We start from the raw sequence: 19001 nt of genomic DNA, 5'->3' as shown, positions 1-19001 counted from the left end.
GACATTGGCGGAAATGACATCATGGAAAGCTAAAAGTGTGGCGCGAGTAGGTGAAACGAGAGAAAGGGCCTGTGACATAGTGAGACGAAATGAACCTGTCTCCTATAAATTCCATTCCTGAGTCTAAACAGTTCTTTCCCCTGCCAGTTGTGCTGGGGATGGAAATTCACACCACAATCCACCTGGTAACCTGTAAATCAATCTAACACTCATTAATAACAATAATAACACTAATTACTCACTATGCAACATCCAGCCGGTATCAGCTGAGCCTAACCATGGCTCATAATCAGTGCCCCTTCCTCCAGTTCTGTAGCCCCACTGAGTGGGGCATTGCTTCAACTGATTGGAGCAAATAGTCAGTAGGCAGTTCAGATATTTCCATCAAGTGGCCTCTGTTGAAACAGAGTTGAGCTTTTCCGTGGGTTGGGGAAATAGGTCGCTGGTGTAGGAAAGGTCAGGTGGTACCAGTATCCAGATGTGACTGGCTGGCGGGCGGTCCCTGACGATGGGAAAGTCAGGTAGTATCAGGGTCTGGGCTGTGATTGACTAGCGGTTGACTTACTCTCCTGGAATTGTTTTTGGCCACCAGGAGATTGAGGCCGGTTCTGATGGACTCCCAGCCATCCCAGGAGGGTTGGCAACCATAACAGGCAGGGAAAGAATAAAACACTAGCCAAAGAGCAACCGATAGATTTACCTGGGCAGAACATGATTTAAACAGTCACTATTATCGACAATTCTGATTTAACTACACAAATTATCTTCATTGCTTTTTAATTTGATAAGCTATCAAAGTGTTTTCACAAAAGACAAGGTTACTGTATCCATTAACAAATGCATTGTTAGCACGTGAAAACAAAGCACTAAGATTTCCAAGAGATTTTAAACAATTGGATGATAGGAAAAGTAAAAGCCCACGTCTTCAAAACAACACTATGTAAACAAGTGATGTTTGGGATGTAATACTTCATTGCTATTCTCGATGAATAGCATTATTTTGTTAGTATTAGTTGCAACAGAACTGCAAACAAATCAGTTCAAAGGTGAATCCAAACACTGATTTGCTCTTAATATTGTAAACCTAAAAATGTCAACAGAACACTTTGCTGAATTTACATTGCAGCGTGTTTCCACTTTATCTGGAATATATTGCTACCGTAAAACGTTTTTGAGACAAGACATTTCTTAGGTATACAGTATTGGGGAGAGGGCTTTTTCTCCACTTTTGCAGTCTACTTTTGACACAAACATTTCGAAATGAAATGTTTTTCTGGGCTCCGACGTCTGACGATCACTACTGCACCTGCTTCTGTAGGGAAAGTATAAGAAGTAGATCCAGTTGGGGACTCCAGGGGAGACTCCTGGCTTACTAAGTTGAAGCAATAGGTCATCGGAAGGTGACTATACGAGGAGAAATGTTGTCTTGGCAGCCGTGGAATTATGGAATCTTTCAATGCAATTGAACCTTCATTGTAAACAAGTACAAATAAAATAGATATGTATGCAGGGAAGGACTACACAATGGCTAAAAATGTACAATCACTCAAGTCTAAAAGCAATGGACCATGTAAATTCACAAGAGCCACATCTTGAACAATCCCAAGTAAATATTTTGCAACTAAATAGATATTATTTTTATAAGCAATGCCAACAAATACCATATAAAATTCAAAATATAAAATGATCTTAAAAAGCAAAACAAATAGTTTCATGTATCTATCAACTCTTTTGTAGCTTGCAACATGTTTCATCAAAGGGACACTGCATCCACAAAGAAGTGTTTGCCAAAGCATTTTCTCATCTGTCTGTGTAGGTGCATAACAGCTATTGAAATGCAATCCCTGTACATCCCTATGAAACAAATAATGCAGGCTCTTCCTTAAAAAATCCTAACTAGAATGCCATCACACAAACATGCTGGCCCTTCAATATAATTCAACAACTTTACAAATGGGTTTTTATTATACAATGCAGTTGGCAAGATAACTTGAAGTAAAAATGTTGAAATAGAAGCTGCCTAAAAATTGGTTCATTCAATTTTGACAATTGCTGCCTTAGAAAAAAACAAGCAAGAGTTTTGAGTAGTAATCACAAATTTGAATACAACTTAAATTTGACACTAAAACAATTTTGCAGCTTTTGACATGCAAACTAAACTCCCTTCTTCTACTGTGTATAAGTCTCTTGACTGTCTTGTCCATTTAGTTTCTCCAATCTAGTTTCCAATTACCTCCCAGCATTGAGATCTGCTTCTAACTGTGAATTACATTGTCCTAGTCTACACATTGATGATCTAGCTCTGAATTCTACTCCTCAAATTTATACATGGGGCGCGATTCTCCGCACTCACGACGGGGCGGAGAATAGCGGGCGGCACAAATTTTTACGGCGACGCTGGTCCGACGCCCTCCCCCTATTCTCTCCCCCCCCCCCCCGCCCCCGCCCCCGCCCCCCCCCCACACCCCCGCCCGCGCCCCCCCCTTTCCCCCGCCCGCCCCCCCCCCCTTTCCCCCGCCCCCCCCCCCCCCCCCCCAACGCCCGCCCCCCGACACGAATCGCTGCTCGTCGTTTTTTTACGGCGAGCAGCAATTCTCCCCTGGCAGATGGGCCGATTTCCAAGGCCTTTACGGCCGTTTTCGCTAACTTTGGCGCGCGGGCTTAGCAAAATTCGTTAAGCCCGCGATGCCGGAGTTCACGGGGCCGCGATGCTAGCCCCGACCGGGGAGCAGAATCAGGTCCCGGGAGGGGACGCGGAGGCTGCCATGAAACACGGCCGGTTTCGTGGCAGCCTTCACGATTCTCCGCCTTTGCGGAGTATCGCGCCCATGGTTCATCTGACACCTCATTAAAAATATTAAAAAACCCTCTGCTGGATTTGCATTTATAGAAGACTTTCTTTCAGGCCAGTGCTCAGCTGCTAGGAATCATGGACTCAAGTGTCATGTTATGCCTTGCCATCCTGTATATTATTTAATCACAACAGTACTCTGAAAATAACTACAGAAACAAAATCTAGTGACTGCAGGTCTAACTTGTGTGTGAGATCAGAAAGATTCTCTTGCAGCGACATTCTTTTGACAATATAGTTGACAATGAGAGGTTTTTGTGCCTCTGTGATTATGAATACACAAGACTGAAAGAACCAGTTACATCAAACTATTTCAAGCTTCGTGAGATAAGACAATGCCTTTAAATTGAATATAAAAATACAATTCCTATGAAGCTGCAGTAATATGTATTGCAGCACTCATCATGTTTGTAATAACTACTATAAATATTTGTATCTGCCATGAAGTAAGTTCCATTCTGAGAGAACAGTCACCACTTCAATCACTTCAGGTATCTGAGGAGGAGAATTACATAGAACATACAACATAGAAATAGGTCATTTGGTTCAACTGGTCCAAGAATAGAGATCTATCCAATTCTAGGTTCCATACACTGAACAACTGATTAAAATCCAAATAAAATATTACAACATGGAAATGGAAAAACAAAGAAATCAAATATATTCGTATATATATACCAAAGTGGTATATATACCACTTAAATAAACCTAATTTGTATATGGTTCAAAATGTGAAACAGTTATGTTTACACTGCTTTGCTAGTCATCAGACAGTTACAGTGCAACCACTGGATAGTTACAAGACTCACCAGCAATACTTTTCCTCTTCTGGTGAATGGCATGATGCTGTGTTGCAGGTAAATTGAAAGAACTACTCATATTCTGAGCATCCTGATTGGCTGTATTTTTTATAAACTCGATTGCACTCTGAAGGACTCGGAACTGCAGTGCAACAGCCATTTCTAAATAAGGAAAGACGGTAATTATATTTGCAGCGTAGAATCAGGCTGAGATAGCAGAGTACACGTGGGAAGACTTTGAAATGAAGTCCCCTGTTTATTTATTGCATCAACACTGTTCCCTGTCTACATATGCTCTGTACATCTGACTCTGCTGAACCCTGCTGAGAATGGAAGGAGGGCAGGATTCAGTCAACGTTTTATCTTGCTACAGTATTAATAAAAATCTGATTTCAGGTGATGTCATCATACTGATCTTCATGGAATGCTGTTGCCGATTATTTAAACTCACCTGGCACCATTCTAAAGAAGCCAATGGCACAGAGGACCTACTCTTCTACACACATGTGCAATGTAATGATACCAGAATGGGCTCCAAATCAATGCGAAGATGCTGATTCACCATTAAAAACATGGGTTCCTGTTTCTGCCAAAATAGCAAGCATCAGATTTTCCCTATTTGTGATGCAGCCACCAACAGAAGAAATTTGCACTTGCCTTTGGCGGCACTCTTATAATAAACATAGCTAATGTTTCACTATTCTATAATTGTTTCATCAGAATAGCTTAATCTGGTTGGACTGCTATCCATAACCCCCTGGGTATTTTAGATTGCGTGCAGAAACGAGAAACCCAAGTCTCATAATTTGCTTTTTTTACTTTAACAGCACTTCTTCATCTTGGCTCGCAGGGGATCAATGTTACAATGCTAACACACATCAGTTGCATTGTTAAACCTCTCTCTTATTAAACTGGCAGGCAGAATCATGCGCATACTCTTTCAAGGGTCCATACCCAATTGTGCGGTTGGGATTAAGGAGTTATTTTTTTTTTAAAGAAATGAGAATGTGGGGAGATTGAGAATGCACTAGAGAAAAGCTATTTGACTCACGATTATCGGCACAACAAGAGTGTAAACCTAGTTTACCATGGCTCCATATTCCTGTTGCTAGGATAAGTGTACAGATTCAATGGTATAGAAGAATGTGTCTATGTATGTTATTAGTCCAGATAGTTTGCACTTTATGGAGTTTGCACTTTCTCCCTGTGTTTGCTTGGGTTTCCTTCGGGTGCTCCGGTTTCCTCCCACAGTCTAAAAATGTGCAGATTAGGTGGATTGGCCATGATTAATTGCCCCTTAGTGTCCAAATATGTTGCAGGGGTTACAGGGATAGGGTGGGTGAGTGGGCCTACGTACGGTGCACTTCCAGAGGGTCTATGCAGACTCTTCGGGCTGAATGGCCTCCTTCTGCAAAGTAGGGATTCTATGGTTCGATATTCAGAAGACATTTAATAAGGTCCCATTAAGAAACTTGGAGGTAACTTATTGACATGGGTAGGATTTTAATTTAATAATTTAATTTAATTTAATTTAATTTAAGGTAGGAAATCAGAAATTAGGAATAATGGGTATACATTCCAATTGGCATATTGTGTCTGACAGTGTCTCCCAGGATTAGTACTGGGGTCTCAGCTTTTCACTGCATTTATAAATGACTTAGACAAAGGCACAAAGAGCCATAAATAAAACCAATGATATAGTTAGGTGATGCAGTAAATACTGTAGATGGGAGAAAAAACATTGAAGAGGCATTGACAGTTTAAGTCTATGGACCTGTTCCTGATGTATGTTATTAGTCCAGATAGTTTGCACTTTATGGAGTTTGCACTTTCCACATCATTTCATCAATCTAATTCCTATTTATTTTAATTTCTTTCTTGCAGGCAGCAATACATAAATTACCAATTGTGAACTATTTGGTTTCAATATTCTTTCAGTGCCTTACTTTACAAATGGTAAGGTTCATTTTTAATAAAATAAAGATGCTTCTGGAGCAAATGACATCAATTTCACATATGATGAAAGAAATATACTGAAAATAAAGACTTAAAACGAGTCTGTCATTTCTACAATGTCTCTCTTTTGAAAGTTAAACTTTTATTTAATGAAACTTTGTATTCCGTTTTAAGTCTTAAACAGCTACCTTTTGTTTTTGTATCCTTGCTGGTCTGCAGGTATCCAAGCAGTGAGATCAAATCCTCTATTATGCGAAAATATGGTAACCCAGAAGAGCTGCAGGAATGGATGGTAATTGCGACCAGCAGTTGCTGAATGTCGCACAACAGTAATTTGTACTCATTCACTGGAATACTACAATGAAAGAAAGTGATTGGGTAAATTTATCACAACAGACAACTTTCATAGACAGGAATATAGTAAAAATTGTAAAGTATAAAAGCTAACAAACTATATTAAAGCCTTTTAAAAATAGTGACAAATGAGATTGTGGAACCACAAAACTAACTCAGCTGAGGTCAAACTACAAGAACAACTCACATTTATAGAACACATTAAATGTAGAAAGATATCCCAAGGTGTAGTATGGATGCACTACGAGACAAAATAGTTGCTAGGATAAAAGAGGAGATACTCAGAAGGGTAACCAAAAGTATGGTCAAAGAGCTGAGTTTTTGAGAAGTATCTTACAGGGCGAGAAGGAAGAAAGAACTGCATTTATAAAGTGCCTTTCACAACCTTAAACATCTCAAATTGCTTTACAGCCAATAGGTATTTTGAAGTGTAGTTACTGTTATAATTGAGAAAACATGGCAATAAATTTGCACATACAAAGATCCCACAAACAGTAATGAGATAGTGACCAAATAAACCTGTTTTAGTGACATTAGTTGAGGAATAAATATTGACCAACAGACATGGGGATTACATTGCAGATATTGGTTTGATTGTAGTAGTACAATGGGAACCTAATAGCTTCATTCTGATCCCCCATCAACATAAGGCAAAATAAAAGCTGTTCCAAAATTAATAAAGGAAAATGGAACAGTTTTAAAATGTTTGTACTATTTGCAACAAGTGCAAGATAATTATTTAACTCCACAATTTATGAAGACCATCATAATAACTTCCTTACCCATTCTCGAGTCCATTTAGTGTTGCTAAGGTGTTAAACAAGACATATAGCAAGCCATTGTCAAGCAGTATATCAGCTAACTTGGGGCACGCATTCAAAAGCTGGAGTAGGATGCACAATTTATTGTGCACCAATGCATTTTCATACAGAGAATTTTCAATGAGGCCCAGTATAGGAATAATGCATCTTTTACGAAATGGGTCGATGTGAGCCATAGTCTCTGGATCTAACCTACAAAAATCAAGAAGCACACAGCAAATTACTCAGGAGTTGAACCGTTCTGTAAAACATGTATACATTTTGACATATGTCCAGTTATAAACCAAAGATCTGTTAACAGCAGTGCACAAGTCATTGGCCAATTAAAGACCAAACCAAATCAAAGTACTGTTCAAGTATTATTGCTGCAAATAGTGGTGTGCTTTCAGATTCTGAGAAGGTAGTAGGTTCAATGACCAGCATCTTCCATCCGTAAATACCTGAATGAATTCCTCAGTATCAACACCATGGTGACACAACAATCCGGGCTACATTTAGGACAGGACTCTGCTGTTTTGCCCTTGATCTCTACAAGTTTTGTAGTTCTAGCTTCTTTGATGCACCTATTTTGTTTGTAGCAATGTAATTTACTAGGTCAGTCAACTCTGTTCTAAGGAAAACAACCCTTGCCTATCCAAGATAAAAGCAAATTACTGCGGATGCTGGAATCTGAAATAAAAACAGAAAATGTTGGAAAATCTAATGAGGTCATGAAAATCAATCTGTGTGGAGAGAACAGAACTAATGTTTTGAGTCTGGATAAGTCTTCGTCAGAGCTAGCCTAGACTATCCAGTCTTTCCTCATATTTGCAAACTTCAAAATTCTTGTGAATCTCCTCTGTACTCCCTCAGAACAATTATGTCATTCCTGTAATGTGGTGACCAGAACTGTACACAAAATTCCATCTGTGCGAAACCAGCGTTTTATTCAGTTCCAGCATTGCACCCCTGCTTTTGTATTCAAAACCTCACCCAATAAATGAAAGCATTCTATACTTTCTTTACCTCCTTATCCACCTGTCCTGCCACCTTCAGGTACCTGTGGACATGAACTGCAAGGTGTCTCACTTCCTCCACCCCTCTCAATATCCTCCCATTTAGTGAGTGTTCTTTTGTTTTCCCTCTTCAAATGCATCACTTCACACTTTCTGGATTGAATTCCATTTGTCCGCCCGCTCAACCTAGCCATCTATATAATTCTGGAGTCGACAGCTATCCTCTTCGATATCAAGATGGCCAACCTTTGTGTCACACATTTAAGTCCAAATCATTAATATATACTACAAACAGCAAGGGATCCAACACTGAGGCCTGTGGAACACCAATTTCCATTTGCAACCTGTACAAAAGGAACCTTTTTCTTTTTTTTAAATTTGAAGTACCCAATGTTTTTTCCAATTAAGGGGCAATTTAATGTGGCCAATCCACCTACCCTGTACATCTTTGGGTTGTGGGGGTGAAACGCAACAGACACGGGGAGTATGTGCAAACTTCACACAGACAGTGACCTGGAGTCGGGATCGAACCCGGGTCCTCAGCGCCGTGAGGCAGTATTACGAACCACTGAGCCATCATGCTGCCCTCAGAAGCTTTCTCCTCCTCCTCATACAGTCACTCAACCAGGACAAAGCACTGAGCAGAGTTGGGGTCCTCCACCAAAGCAGAACTCATCTCCGGGCTTTCAAAGAGGTGAAGGCGAGAAAACCCACTCATCCCTGCCCTGGTCAGATGTGCCCAGTGCACCACCTTGAATTGAATCATGCTGAGCCTAGCACATGAGGAGGTGGAGTTGACCCCGTGAAGAGCTTCACTCCACACGTCCCCATCAAAAACCAGACCCAGCTCCCTTTCCCATTTCCTGTTTACTTCGCCTAACATGGCTTGCTCCACCGACAAGATCCAACCATAAATATCCGATATCTTCCTCTCCCCCAACTCGGTCATTAAAAGGACCCTATCCAAAAGGGCGAGGGTGCCAAGGGAAAGAAAAGAATCTCCTTGCAAAAAAAAGTCACAAACCTCAAAAACTCTAAATACATTAGTCTTCAGGAGTTGGAATTCATCCAACAATTTCTCAAAACCAACACACTTCCCATCTATAAATGTCCCCAAACCTCTCCAAATACTCCTTCCCCGTGACCGGAATGACGAATCCAAACCCACTGGAACAAAGTGATAATTTCTGCAGATTTGGGCTAACACTGACATGGCACCCAGCTTAAAATGTTGCCTGAATTGTCTCCATATCCTCAGAGTGGCCACCATCACCGAGCTTGAAGTAAATTTTGTGGGTGAAAACGGAAGCAGAGCCATAACCAAGGTCCTCAAACTAGTAACTCTACAAGAACTTGTCTCCATCCGCTCCCATTTGGAATCAGGATCCTTAAACCACCCCCACACTTTTTAAATGTTCGCATCCCAATAACAAAATAACAGATTAGGCAGACTGCCTCTCCCTCAGCAGAAATGTCCTACGAATCCGTGGGGTCTTGCCCGCCCAAATAAGGAAGAAATGTTATTAACCTTCACAACGGATTTCCAGTGCAATATGTAGGTTCCGGTGGCTCCAGCCGAAACCTGCTCTTTATCAGCATTTTCAACTGTTTGTTTCGGGTGTTTTTCTCCAAGGAACAGTACAGATCGACTTAATAAGTCCCCCTACCGTGTTAAAACCATGCTGATAAAAAAGGAAAAAATCCCAGGGAGCCAGGAACAGACTCTCGGCTGCCTCGTTGAATGCTTCAGCAGTTAAGATGACGTCAGCAGAGCTGCAGTCATCGGCAGTCCCGATCACAATAGGTACACTTTCAAACATATTGGTCAAAGAATTCAATAAACAATTCCAGTTACACTTCAGCAAGCAGTGGAGGCTGATCTCCGACAAAATATGTAAGTCAATTGAGGAAGCGCTGGGCCCAGTCCGGGTGGAGTTGGATAAAGTGGTGGGGATGGTGAGAGTGCATGCCGAGATCCTGAAAGATGTTGAGTAGGCACTCACAAGATGCAAGGACCAGCTTACATCGCTGGAGGCTGAGGTGAAAATGATGGCTCAATTAAAACAAAAGGTTGTTATTGGGATGGAACATCGGTTGAGGCGGCAAAACCTCAGGGATTTAGAGGGGATTAAGGGGGAATGGGGGAGGGGTTAGCTGGCTGATGGTTGTTCTAGAATATTCTTTTTTTTCTCGGGATTGGATTGGTTGCTGTCTTGGGGGGACCTTTGATCGATGCCTGTTAAAGGTTTATGTGTTTGTCCTTGATGGTGGAAATGGCTGATTCTTACACCTGAAATGTAAGGGGATTGGGTGGGAGATCAAGAGTCTTTTCTCATCTGAAGAACTTCAACGCTATGTGTTTACAGGAAACCCATTTAAAGGTGAGGGATCAGACCAGGCTCCGATAGGAGTGGATAGGGCATGCGTCCGACCCAGGCTGCGATGGTAGAGCCCGAGACGCAGCAATTTTGATAAGCGGATGCCTTTTCCGACCACTCGGGTTGTGGCTGACCCAATGTGATAGAGTGGGTCCACGGCAGGCACTCTGGCAGTCACGGTTGACTACCAGACTAGCTGGTAAGATTAGCTACGAAGATTGATAAAGAAGCGTGCAGAGAGTCCTATAATCTCGTCCGGGGCGATGACAACGATGTCAATTGGGTTATTTTAAAATACAACGGCACCTTATTGTTCCTGGTTCACAAGGCAAAGATTACGAGGACTTTAAACTTCAATACACAAATGCACAAACAGAGCGATCTGCCTGAGCGATCTGTGGGCCCCACCCAATTCAGGAGGGGATGCCATTTCACTCTCCCCCACTATCTGCAAAATATACTTTGTTGGATTCAGACATTCCAGACACCCTGGCAACCCTATGATTCTCAAGTTCTGCCTTCTGAGGTTATTCTCCAAATCGTCCACCTTGGCCTTTAGCGCTTTGGTAACACCGGCCACCCGTGCCATCTCCGCTTCCAGGGAGGTGATCTGGTCACTCTGCCATGTAAGGGCCACTCCACATCCTATAGCACCGCACCTTGACTGTCTGATCTCTTTTTGCCAAGGCCGCACGAATGGGGGACAGGATCCCTTTGATTGCTCTGTCTAGATCTTCAGAGACACCTGCCGTAATTTCTTAAGTTTCCTCGCCAAGATGCCTGTCAGCATTTTAGCCGTCAGTGGAGTGGCCAAAGTCGCAACAGGAGCCACCGCTATTTTTGCAGCAGACAAAGCTCTCGAGACTTCAGAGTCTGACGATGATACTTTACTTGTCTGCAGCCCTGTTTTGTACTTTTTGGCCATTCCTTTTACGTGGAACTCCTATCCCATCGAACTAATGAAGTTCTGCCCCAAATCAGCCCTGAAAACTGTGCGAAAAGCACCAAAATCAAAGTACTCTAATGCGCCTTGTGTACGACTGCTCGCTACATGTCGCTACTGGAAGTCCCTCCTCCCCATTTCTAACCAGGATATATACTGGTTGAATCAGATGAAATGCGGGCGGCGCGGTAGCACAATGGTTATCACTGTTGCTTCACAGTGCCAGCGTTCCAGGTTCGATTCCCGGCTTGGGTCACTGTCTGTACGGAGCTTCCTCCCACTCTAAATACTTATTAATGAAGATGAATATTCTTCCTCCCCACTTGTATCTACTCAATACTAGTGGAGTGTGTGTGTGTGTGTGTGTGTGTGTGTGTGTGTGTGTGTGGGGAGGGGGAGAAGAAAGAGAGAGAGAGAGGAGGCTGTGACTCGTTGAGCCAGATTGGGTGGGACACAATGGATCTAGTTGTTTGTTTGTTGGGAGATGGGGTCGTTGTGGCGGCAGGGAGTCTGCAAGCCTGGAGGGGGAGGGACGGCACAATGGGTTGGGGGAGGGGGCGAGGCTAACAGTGACCAGGGGATTCTCGTTGCCTCATCCAGAGATAGGGCTGGAAGCCATCTTAGTTGGGCCTGGGACCCAGGAATTTGTGGTGTGAATGGTTGAGACAAGGAGTGGGGGGTGAGAGAGGCATGACAAGGTTGGTCAGCTGGAATATGCGGAGCTTGGTTTTGGGTGGGGGGGTGTTGCCGTGAAGAGGGCAAGAGTTTTTATTTTCCCCTTTTAAAGGGTTTGGGGGCCAATGTGGTGTTCCTACAAGAAATCAGTCTGCGGGTGTGGGACCAGACCAAAGTTGTGGATGGTCTATCAATTACACTAGCCTGGCGAGAAGGGTAGATCTAGAGAGGTGGGACAGCCTTCCACCATCGCTGACAGGTCGGGTTCAACCATTAAGAGGGATATCTTGCCGCGATTCTTATTTTTACTTCAATGCCTCCCTGTTTTTCTACCCAAGTCATTCTTCCGGGAGATGCAGCGGCACATAGAAGGTTTCATATGGGTGGGGAGCACTCTTACAAAGAGATAAGCAGGCAGAGGGGCAGCCCCTGCTGAATATGATATTTTATTATTGGGCGGCCAATGCGGAGAAGTTGTGGTGGTGGTGTGGTGACCAGGAATCTACCTGGGTGCTGTTGGAGTCGGGGTCATGCAAAGGGTCTAGCTTGGAGACGCTGGTGCCCGTGTCTCTGCCATTTCCTCTGGCGAAATATTCTTTGAGCCCAGTGGTTGCCTCCATTTTGAAAATATGGTGACAACTCCGTCAGCAGTTTCAACTGGGGGCAATGTCAAGATGGGCTCCTATCTGTAGAAATGATTGGTTTGAGCCAGCAAAATTGGATGCTACATTTGGGGGGTGGAAAGATAAGGGTCTGGAGAGGGTGAGGGATTTGTTTCCGAGGGTCGGTTTGCGAGCTTGGAGAAGTTGAAGCAGAAAGTAGGACTTGCGGGTTCGAATATGTTCAGGTACTTCCAGGTAGGGATTTTGCTCGGCAGATAACGCCGACCTTCCCAGTGGCACCACCGTCCAGTTTATTGGAGAGGATACTCTCCTGCGCAGGGTCCGAATAGGCAGCACATCTTGGATATATGGACGGATCTTGGGGGAAGAGCAGGTCTTGGTAGAAGAGGTGAAGGTCAGGTGGGAGGAGGTGCTGGGACCCATTTTGGAGGAGGGGATGTGGAGTGAGTTCCTCCGCAGGGTAAATGCTCCGTCATCCTGTGTGAGCTTGAGCTTGATCCAGCTCAAGGTGGTGTTTAGGGCAAAACTCATCAAGGTCAGAATGAGTCAATTCTTTGCAGGAGTTCAAGATACGTACGTGAACCACATGCAAATGTTCTGGTCCTGTTCCAAATCGGTGAGATTTTGGGGGGTCTTTTTTCAGCACCATGTTGGCAATCCTGATTTAGAGCCCTGTCTGTTAGCAGCTATATTTAGATTGTCGGACCAGCCGGAGTTGAGGACAATGAGGGGGCGGTCACCCTGGCATTCGCCTCATTGACTGATCGGTGAATTTTGCTTAGCGTGGCTAGGTAATTTGATAGACTTTCTGTACCTCGAGACGGTCTGATCAAGTTTATTGTGAGTGGGCCGATCGATGGGTTCTACCATAGATGGAGACCTTTCATATTGTACTTTAAGCAATTGGTCACTGTTAGCTGTGGGGTGTGTGTGTGTGGGGGGGGGGGGGGGGGGTTGAGTTGTATTTCCATTAAGGAGGGTATTGTTACTGTTGTCGGCTGGAGGTTTTTTGGGTTGATAAATGTGTTGACATAGTTTGGTTTTGTTAAATTTTGATATAAAATGTTAAAAGTTCAACAAAAATATTTTCAAAATAAAAGATGGGACTTTATTTCCACAAGGACTGCATGGTGTTCACTGGTACAAATACAGTCATGGACATGTGAAGAAGGTAAATTGGTGAGGAGGTTAGGAATGTTTTTCCCTCTTGTTGGTTCTCTCACCACCTGCTGTAGATCCAATTCAGCAGCTATGTACTTTCAGGACTCGGTTAGGTCAGTCTGTAGTGGTGCTACTGAGCCACTCTTGGTTTTGTACATTGAAGCCCTGCACCCAAAGTACATTCTGTGCTTTTCCCACCCATGTCAAAAACCACTTGGAGGAACCACTTTGTATTGATTCATCTGCTGAGGGGAAGGGGCAGGTGGAATGTGATATTCAGCAATGGGTATCCTAGCCCATGTTAAGAATTCAGGAAAATTAAGATATGGGCCAAATTCTGGCAAGTGGGACTAGCTTAGTGATAGAAACTTGGTGGAATGGACCAGCTGGGCTGATACATGCTGTACACATCTGACTCTATAAGATGCAAAATGAAATTGGGATCAAATAAAAAGAGGAATTGATAAGCTGTCTGAAGGGAGTTTTGACATTAGCATACCAGTGAGAAAAGAAAGTATTTACCTATGTGACTAAGGGAAAACAATAAGGTTTAGAAGTGGAGAGATAAGGGAATTGGCACTTAATGCTAAAAAGCTGGGTCCACAAGGTGGAAAGCATAAAAGGTAAAGAATGAGGGGAGCCGAGGTCCCAGGTTCGATCCCGGCTATGGCTCACTGCCGTGTTTGCACATTCTTCCTGTGTTTGCGTGGGTTTCACCCACCCCCACAACCCAAAGATGTGAAGTTTAGGCGGATTGGCCACATTAAATTGCCCCTTAATTGAAAAAAATGAATTTAGTACTCTAAATTTATTTTTAAAGAAATTAATTGGTCACAAAACGACTGGACTATTCCTCCCTGATTCGCATACCTTTAGTCACAGAATACCAGACTGAAAATATACACCACAAAGCACCAGTGTTCCACATTACACGTATGGATTTTGAGATCCCTTGCATTTAACATCAGCAGGCTTCGTAACATCCATGTTTAGCCTTATGCCATAAGGTCCAGAGTCGATGTTAAGGACTGCAGTACGACTCCCTCCTGATGTTATAATACTGTGCTGCCCTCTCTGCTGGTGGGACAGGACATACCCAGGGATGGTGACGGTGGTGTCTGGGACATTATCTGTAAGGTATGACTCCAAGAGTATATGAATATATCAGGTTTCTGCTTGACAGCCATTCCAATTTTGGTTCCAGCCACCAGATGTTAGAAAGGAGGACTTTGTAGGGTCAACCAAACTGAGATTGCCGTTGTAATTTCCAGTCCCTAGGTTGATGCCAGAAAGTCTAGCCAGATTCATTTCTTATTCAATCTTCTATAACAGTCAGATAGAATGGAGTGGCTTGTCAAGCCAGCAGATTCCTGAAAGGACATTAGTGAACCAGATGGGTTTTTATGACAATCGACAATGGTTTCATCATGGTTGTTAAATTTTTAATTTTTGTTGATTTCAACTTCCACCCATCTGTCGTGGTGGGATTAGAATCCGGGTCCCCCGAGTCTCTAGATTATTAGTCTAATAACAACAGCACTACGTCCTTGCCTCCCCACAACTATTTATTATTATTAATAATAATCGCTTATTGGCACAAGTAGGCTTCAATTAAGTTACTGTGAAAAGCTCCTATTTTACTATTGCTCCAGATAAGGTATATGAATATTTATTGGAGGATCAGATGATATCCGAATGACCTCAACACCCTGAGGTGTGAACTCAAATTTAACATGACAAATACTACACCGTGAATACTTCAAGGATTTAAAGAGTTTATTTAGATGTAGTGTAAAGGGCAGATTAGCTACCATTTACTGTTTTTCTGTAGTTAAATCCTTCCGAATATAATTATATTTAGAAGGGAGTCTTACAGCATTTAAAAGAACTGGGATCAATTTAGATATATCTCATTTTCAAACATCTTGAATGTTGATGTTGTCACATGGAACAATGATTTCAGTCTGGAAATATGAAATTAGTAAATACGCAGTTGGAATGTTAACTGCCATTAAATTACTGTCACACTGTTCCTCAGAAAACTTAGTGCACACCTCTCTCTGTGTAAACAATAATAAGAAAATACAAATAGGGAATCAATATATTCACAATTCTTAGTAGCAGCCTAATTTTTTAAAAGGGGGACCTGATGCTTTAGTCTAGAGTAGGTCTAACATCCTCTGACAGAATAGAACTGCCGATCCGCTATCCACTCAGGTTTTAAATTTCTGTTTGTCATACATACGACTGCATCTCATTTGCTATCATTGCAAATTGATGAACACAGGGTATGTCAATACTGGATTCTCTACTTTCCAAGCACTGCAGAATTACAGGGACCAACAAAATTGATTTTGATTTCAGGAATGCTAACCTTGATTCATGGTAATAGAAAAAAATAAATTAGATTAACAAACCAGACATACTCCTCATCCAGATGAACTGCCCGGCCTAGTAACATTTCGAGGAAGCACTCCAGCAATCCCTCTGCTCCTTGGTGAAGATAGAGCTGGTTGGCCAATAAGGAAAATCCATGGTTTTTCAAGAATTTCTCCTTTTGGTCCTTTGATGCTCTTGCAAAGTATGCATCCAGCAGCTGTCAAGAAAAGATATTACGCTCAATTAGGAAAATTAAATAGGTGGAACTGGAAGGAAAGATCTGTCAGTTATATGGAATACAACAACTTGCATTTATATAGCACCTTTAGCAGGGTAAAACATCCCAAATTACAGTAAGAAGACTCACAACACCAAGTTAAAGTCCAACAGGTTTATTTGTAATCACTAGCTTTCGGAGCGTAGGTGAGTGATGAGTTAGGTTACACAAACACAGCATATTTTGACAAAGCCAATGATGCAAGATGATACTTTGAATACGAGTCTTTGCAGGTAATTAGGTCTTTACAGGTCTAGATAGTGCGACTGGAGGGAGGGATAATCACAGGTTAAAGAGGTGTGAATTGTCTCAAGCCAGGACAGTTGATAGAATTTTGTAAGCCCAGGCCAGATGGTGGGGGGTTAAATGTAGCGAGACATGAATCGAAGGTCCCGGTTGAGGCCGTACTCATGTGCGCGGAACTTGGCCATCAGTTTCTGCTTGACAATTCGGCGATTTTGTGCGCCCTGAAGGCCGCCTTGGAACGCTTACTGAAGATCAGAGACTGAATGCCGTTGACTGCTGAAGTGTTCCTCAACTGGAAGGGAAAATTCCTGCCTGGTGATTGTCGCGCAATGTCTGTTCGTCCATTGTCGCAGTGCCTGCATGGTCTCGTCAATGTACTACGCTTCGGGACATCCTCTCTTGCAGCGTGAGGTAGACAATGTTGGCCGAGTCGCACATGTCTGTACCGTGTACTTGGTGGGTGGTGTTCTCACGTGTAATGGTGGTATCCATGTCGACGATCTGACATGTCTTGCAGAGGTTGCCATAGCAGGGTTGTGTGGTGTTATGGTCGCTGTTCTCCTGAAGGCTGGGTAGTTTGCTGCAAACAATGGTCTGCTTGAGATTGCGCAGTTGTTTAAAGGCACGTAGTGAGGTGTGGGGATGGCCTTGCCATGATGTTTGTCTTCATCAATGACGTGTTAAAGGCTGCGAAGATGTCGTAGTTTCTCTGCTCTGGGGAAGTACTCGACAATGGAGGGTACTCTGTCGGTTGTGTTCCGTGTTGTTTTCTGAGGAGGTCGGTGTTTTTTTTTTTCAGTGTGGCGCATTTGGAACTGTCAATCGATGAGGTGAGCGCCATATCCCGTTCTTGGGAGGGCGTCTTTCAGCGTCTGTAGATGTTTGTTACGTTCCTTCTCGTCTGAGCAAATCCTGTGTATACGGATGGTCTGTCCATAGGGGATGGCTTCTTTAATGTGTTTTGGGTGGAAGCTGGATAAGTGGAGCATTGTGAGGTTATCCGTGGGCCTGTGGTAAAGCGACGTGCTGAGGTGACCGTCCTTGATGGAGATGAGTGTGTCCAAGAATGCAACCGATTTTGGAGAGTAGTCCATGGTGAGTCTGATGGTGGGATGGAACTTATTGATGTCATCGTGTAGCCGTTTCAGTGATTATTCGCCATGGGTCCAAAGGAAAAAAATGCCATTGATGTATCTGGTGTATCGCGTCGGTTGAAGGCCCTGTGCGGTGAAGAGGTCTTGTTCGAACCTGTGCATGAAGATGTTGGCATATTGAGGGTGCAAATTTGGTCCCCATGACTGTTCCATGTGGCTGGATGAAGAACTTGTTGTCAAAGGTGAAGACATTATGATCCAGAATGAAGCGGATGAGTTGTAGAATTGCCTCCGGAGATTGGCAGTTGTTGGTGTTGAGTACGGTGGCTGTTGCAACAATGCCGTTGTCATGGGGATGCTGGTGTAGAGTGTTGTGACGTCCATTGTAATGAGGAATATTCCTGATTAAACCGGCTGATGGGTGCTGAGTTCTGTAAGAAGTCCATAGTGTCGCGACAGAAGCTCCTTGCATGATGGGTTTCAAGATGCCCTCAATGTAGCCAGAGAGGTTCTCACACAGGGTCCCATTACCTGATATGATAGGATGGCCTGGTGTGTTGGCCTGGTGCATTTTCGGGAGGCAGTAGAGATCTCCAACGTGGGGAGTATGTGGGATGAGAGGGAGTATGTGGGATGAGAGGGTGTATGGTGCTCTGAAAGTCTGGATCCAAGGTCTTGATCAGTCTGTTGAGTTGGTGGGTACGTTCTTTGGTCAGATCTGCGGGTAACTGTCTGTAGTGTTCCTGGTTGTTGAATTGTCGGTACACTACTCTGCAGTAGTCTGTTCAGTTCAGTATGATGGCGCGCCCCCCCCCCCTCCCACCCCCGCTGGTTTGATGACAATGTTGCAGTTGGACTTGAGAGCGCGGATGGCATTGCGTTGTGCTTGGGTGACGTTTGGGGCTGTCTTGTGAGCACGGCTGATGAATCTTGCATTGGCAAGACTTCTGACGGCTTGAGCATACATGTCGAGTCTAGGGCAGCGGCCTTCCGGAGGGGTCCAATTCAAATCTTTCCTCTTTGGTTGCTGCACCGCAGATCTCTCTGTCTGCTGTTCCGATTCATTGGTTGTCTCATTTGGTTTGCTGTAGGCCTCTTGAGGTCTGTTGAAGAACTCCCAGAGCCTCATTCGCCTGATGAATTCCTCGGTGTCTGCCGCGAGACTGATGGGGTCTATTTTGGTGGTGGCGCCGAAATAGAGCCCTCTGCATCTCCACATCATCCCAAAGTACCGTCATGGATCTGCCCAACAACGGGTAGAAATCTGCCTCACAATATCAGTAACACTAACGTGACAAGTCATGATGGGAGGCAATCTGCCCAGCAGCAAGTGTCATGGGTCTGCCCAGCAACAGGTAAGAATCTGCCAAGCAATAGCAGCAGCCAGCACACAAAAGGCATAATGAGATGCGATTTTAAAATTAACGAAATGCAGGTAGCTAGACAAA

At 43.5% G+C, this 19001-nt stretch overlaps 1 protein-coding gene across 7 annotated transcripts in view; it reads right to left on the bottom strand.

Annotated features, from left to right (window-relative positions):
- lyst (lysosomal trafficking regulator) overlaps nucleotides 1-19001 on the bottom strand; it is a 397928-nt gene that overhangs the window by 98988 nt on the left and 279939 nt on the right. For 3 of the 7 annotated variants that reach the window (XM_038800534.1, XM_038800539.1, XM_038800535.1), the window contains 5 exons: nucleotides 15975-16153; nucleotides 6744-6974; nucleotides 5796-5962; nucleotides 3661-3813; nucleotides 1307-1468 (listed from right to left, as the gene is read on the bottom strand). In XM_038800534.1, coding sequence (XP_038656462.1) covers nucleotides 1307-1468; nucleotides 3661-3813; nucleotides 5796-5962; nucleotides 6744-6974; nucleotides 15975-16153 — 892 coding nt within the window. The remainder of the gene's footprint in view (nucleotides 1-1306; nucleotides 1469-3660; nucleotides 3814-5795; nucleotides 5963-6743; nucleotides 6975-15974; nucleotides 16154-19001) is intronic. The other 4 variants (XM_038800536.1, XM_038800540.1, XM_038800541.1 and 1 more) reach the window with 3 other exon arrangements.

The sequence above is a fragment of the Scyliorhinus canicula genome, chromosome 6, assembly GCF_902713615.1.
Source record: "Scyliorhinus canicula chromosome 6, sScyCan1.1, whole genome shotgun sequence".
In the NCBI taxonomy this organism is placed as follows: Eukaryota; Metazoa; Chordata; class Chondrichthyes; order Carcharhiniformes; family Scyliorhinidae; genus Scyliorhinus; species Scyliorhinus canicula.
The sequence above is the reverse complement of the archived record's forward strand: the minus strand, read 5'-3'. Positions and strand labels throughout refer to the sequence as shown.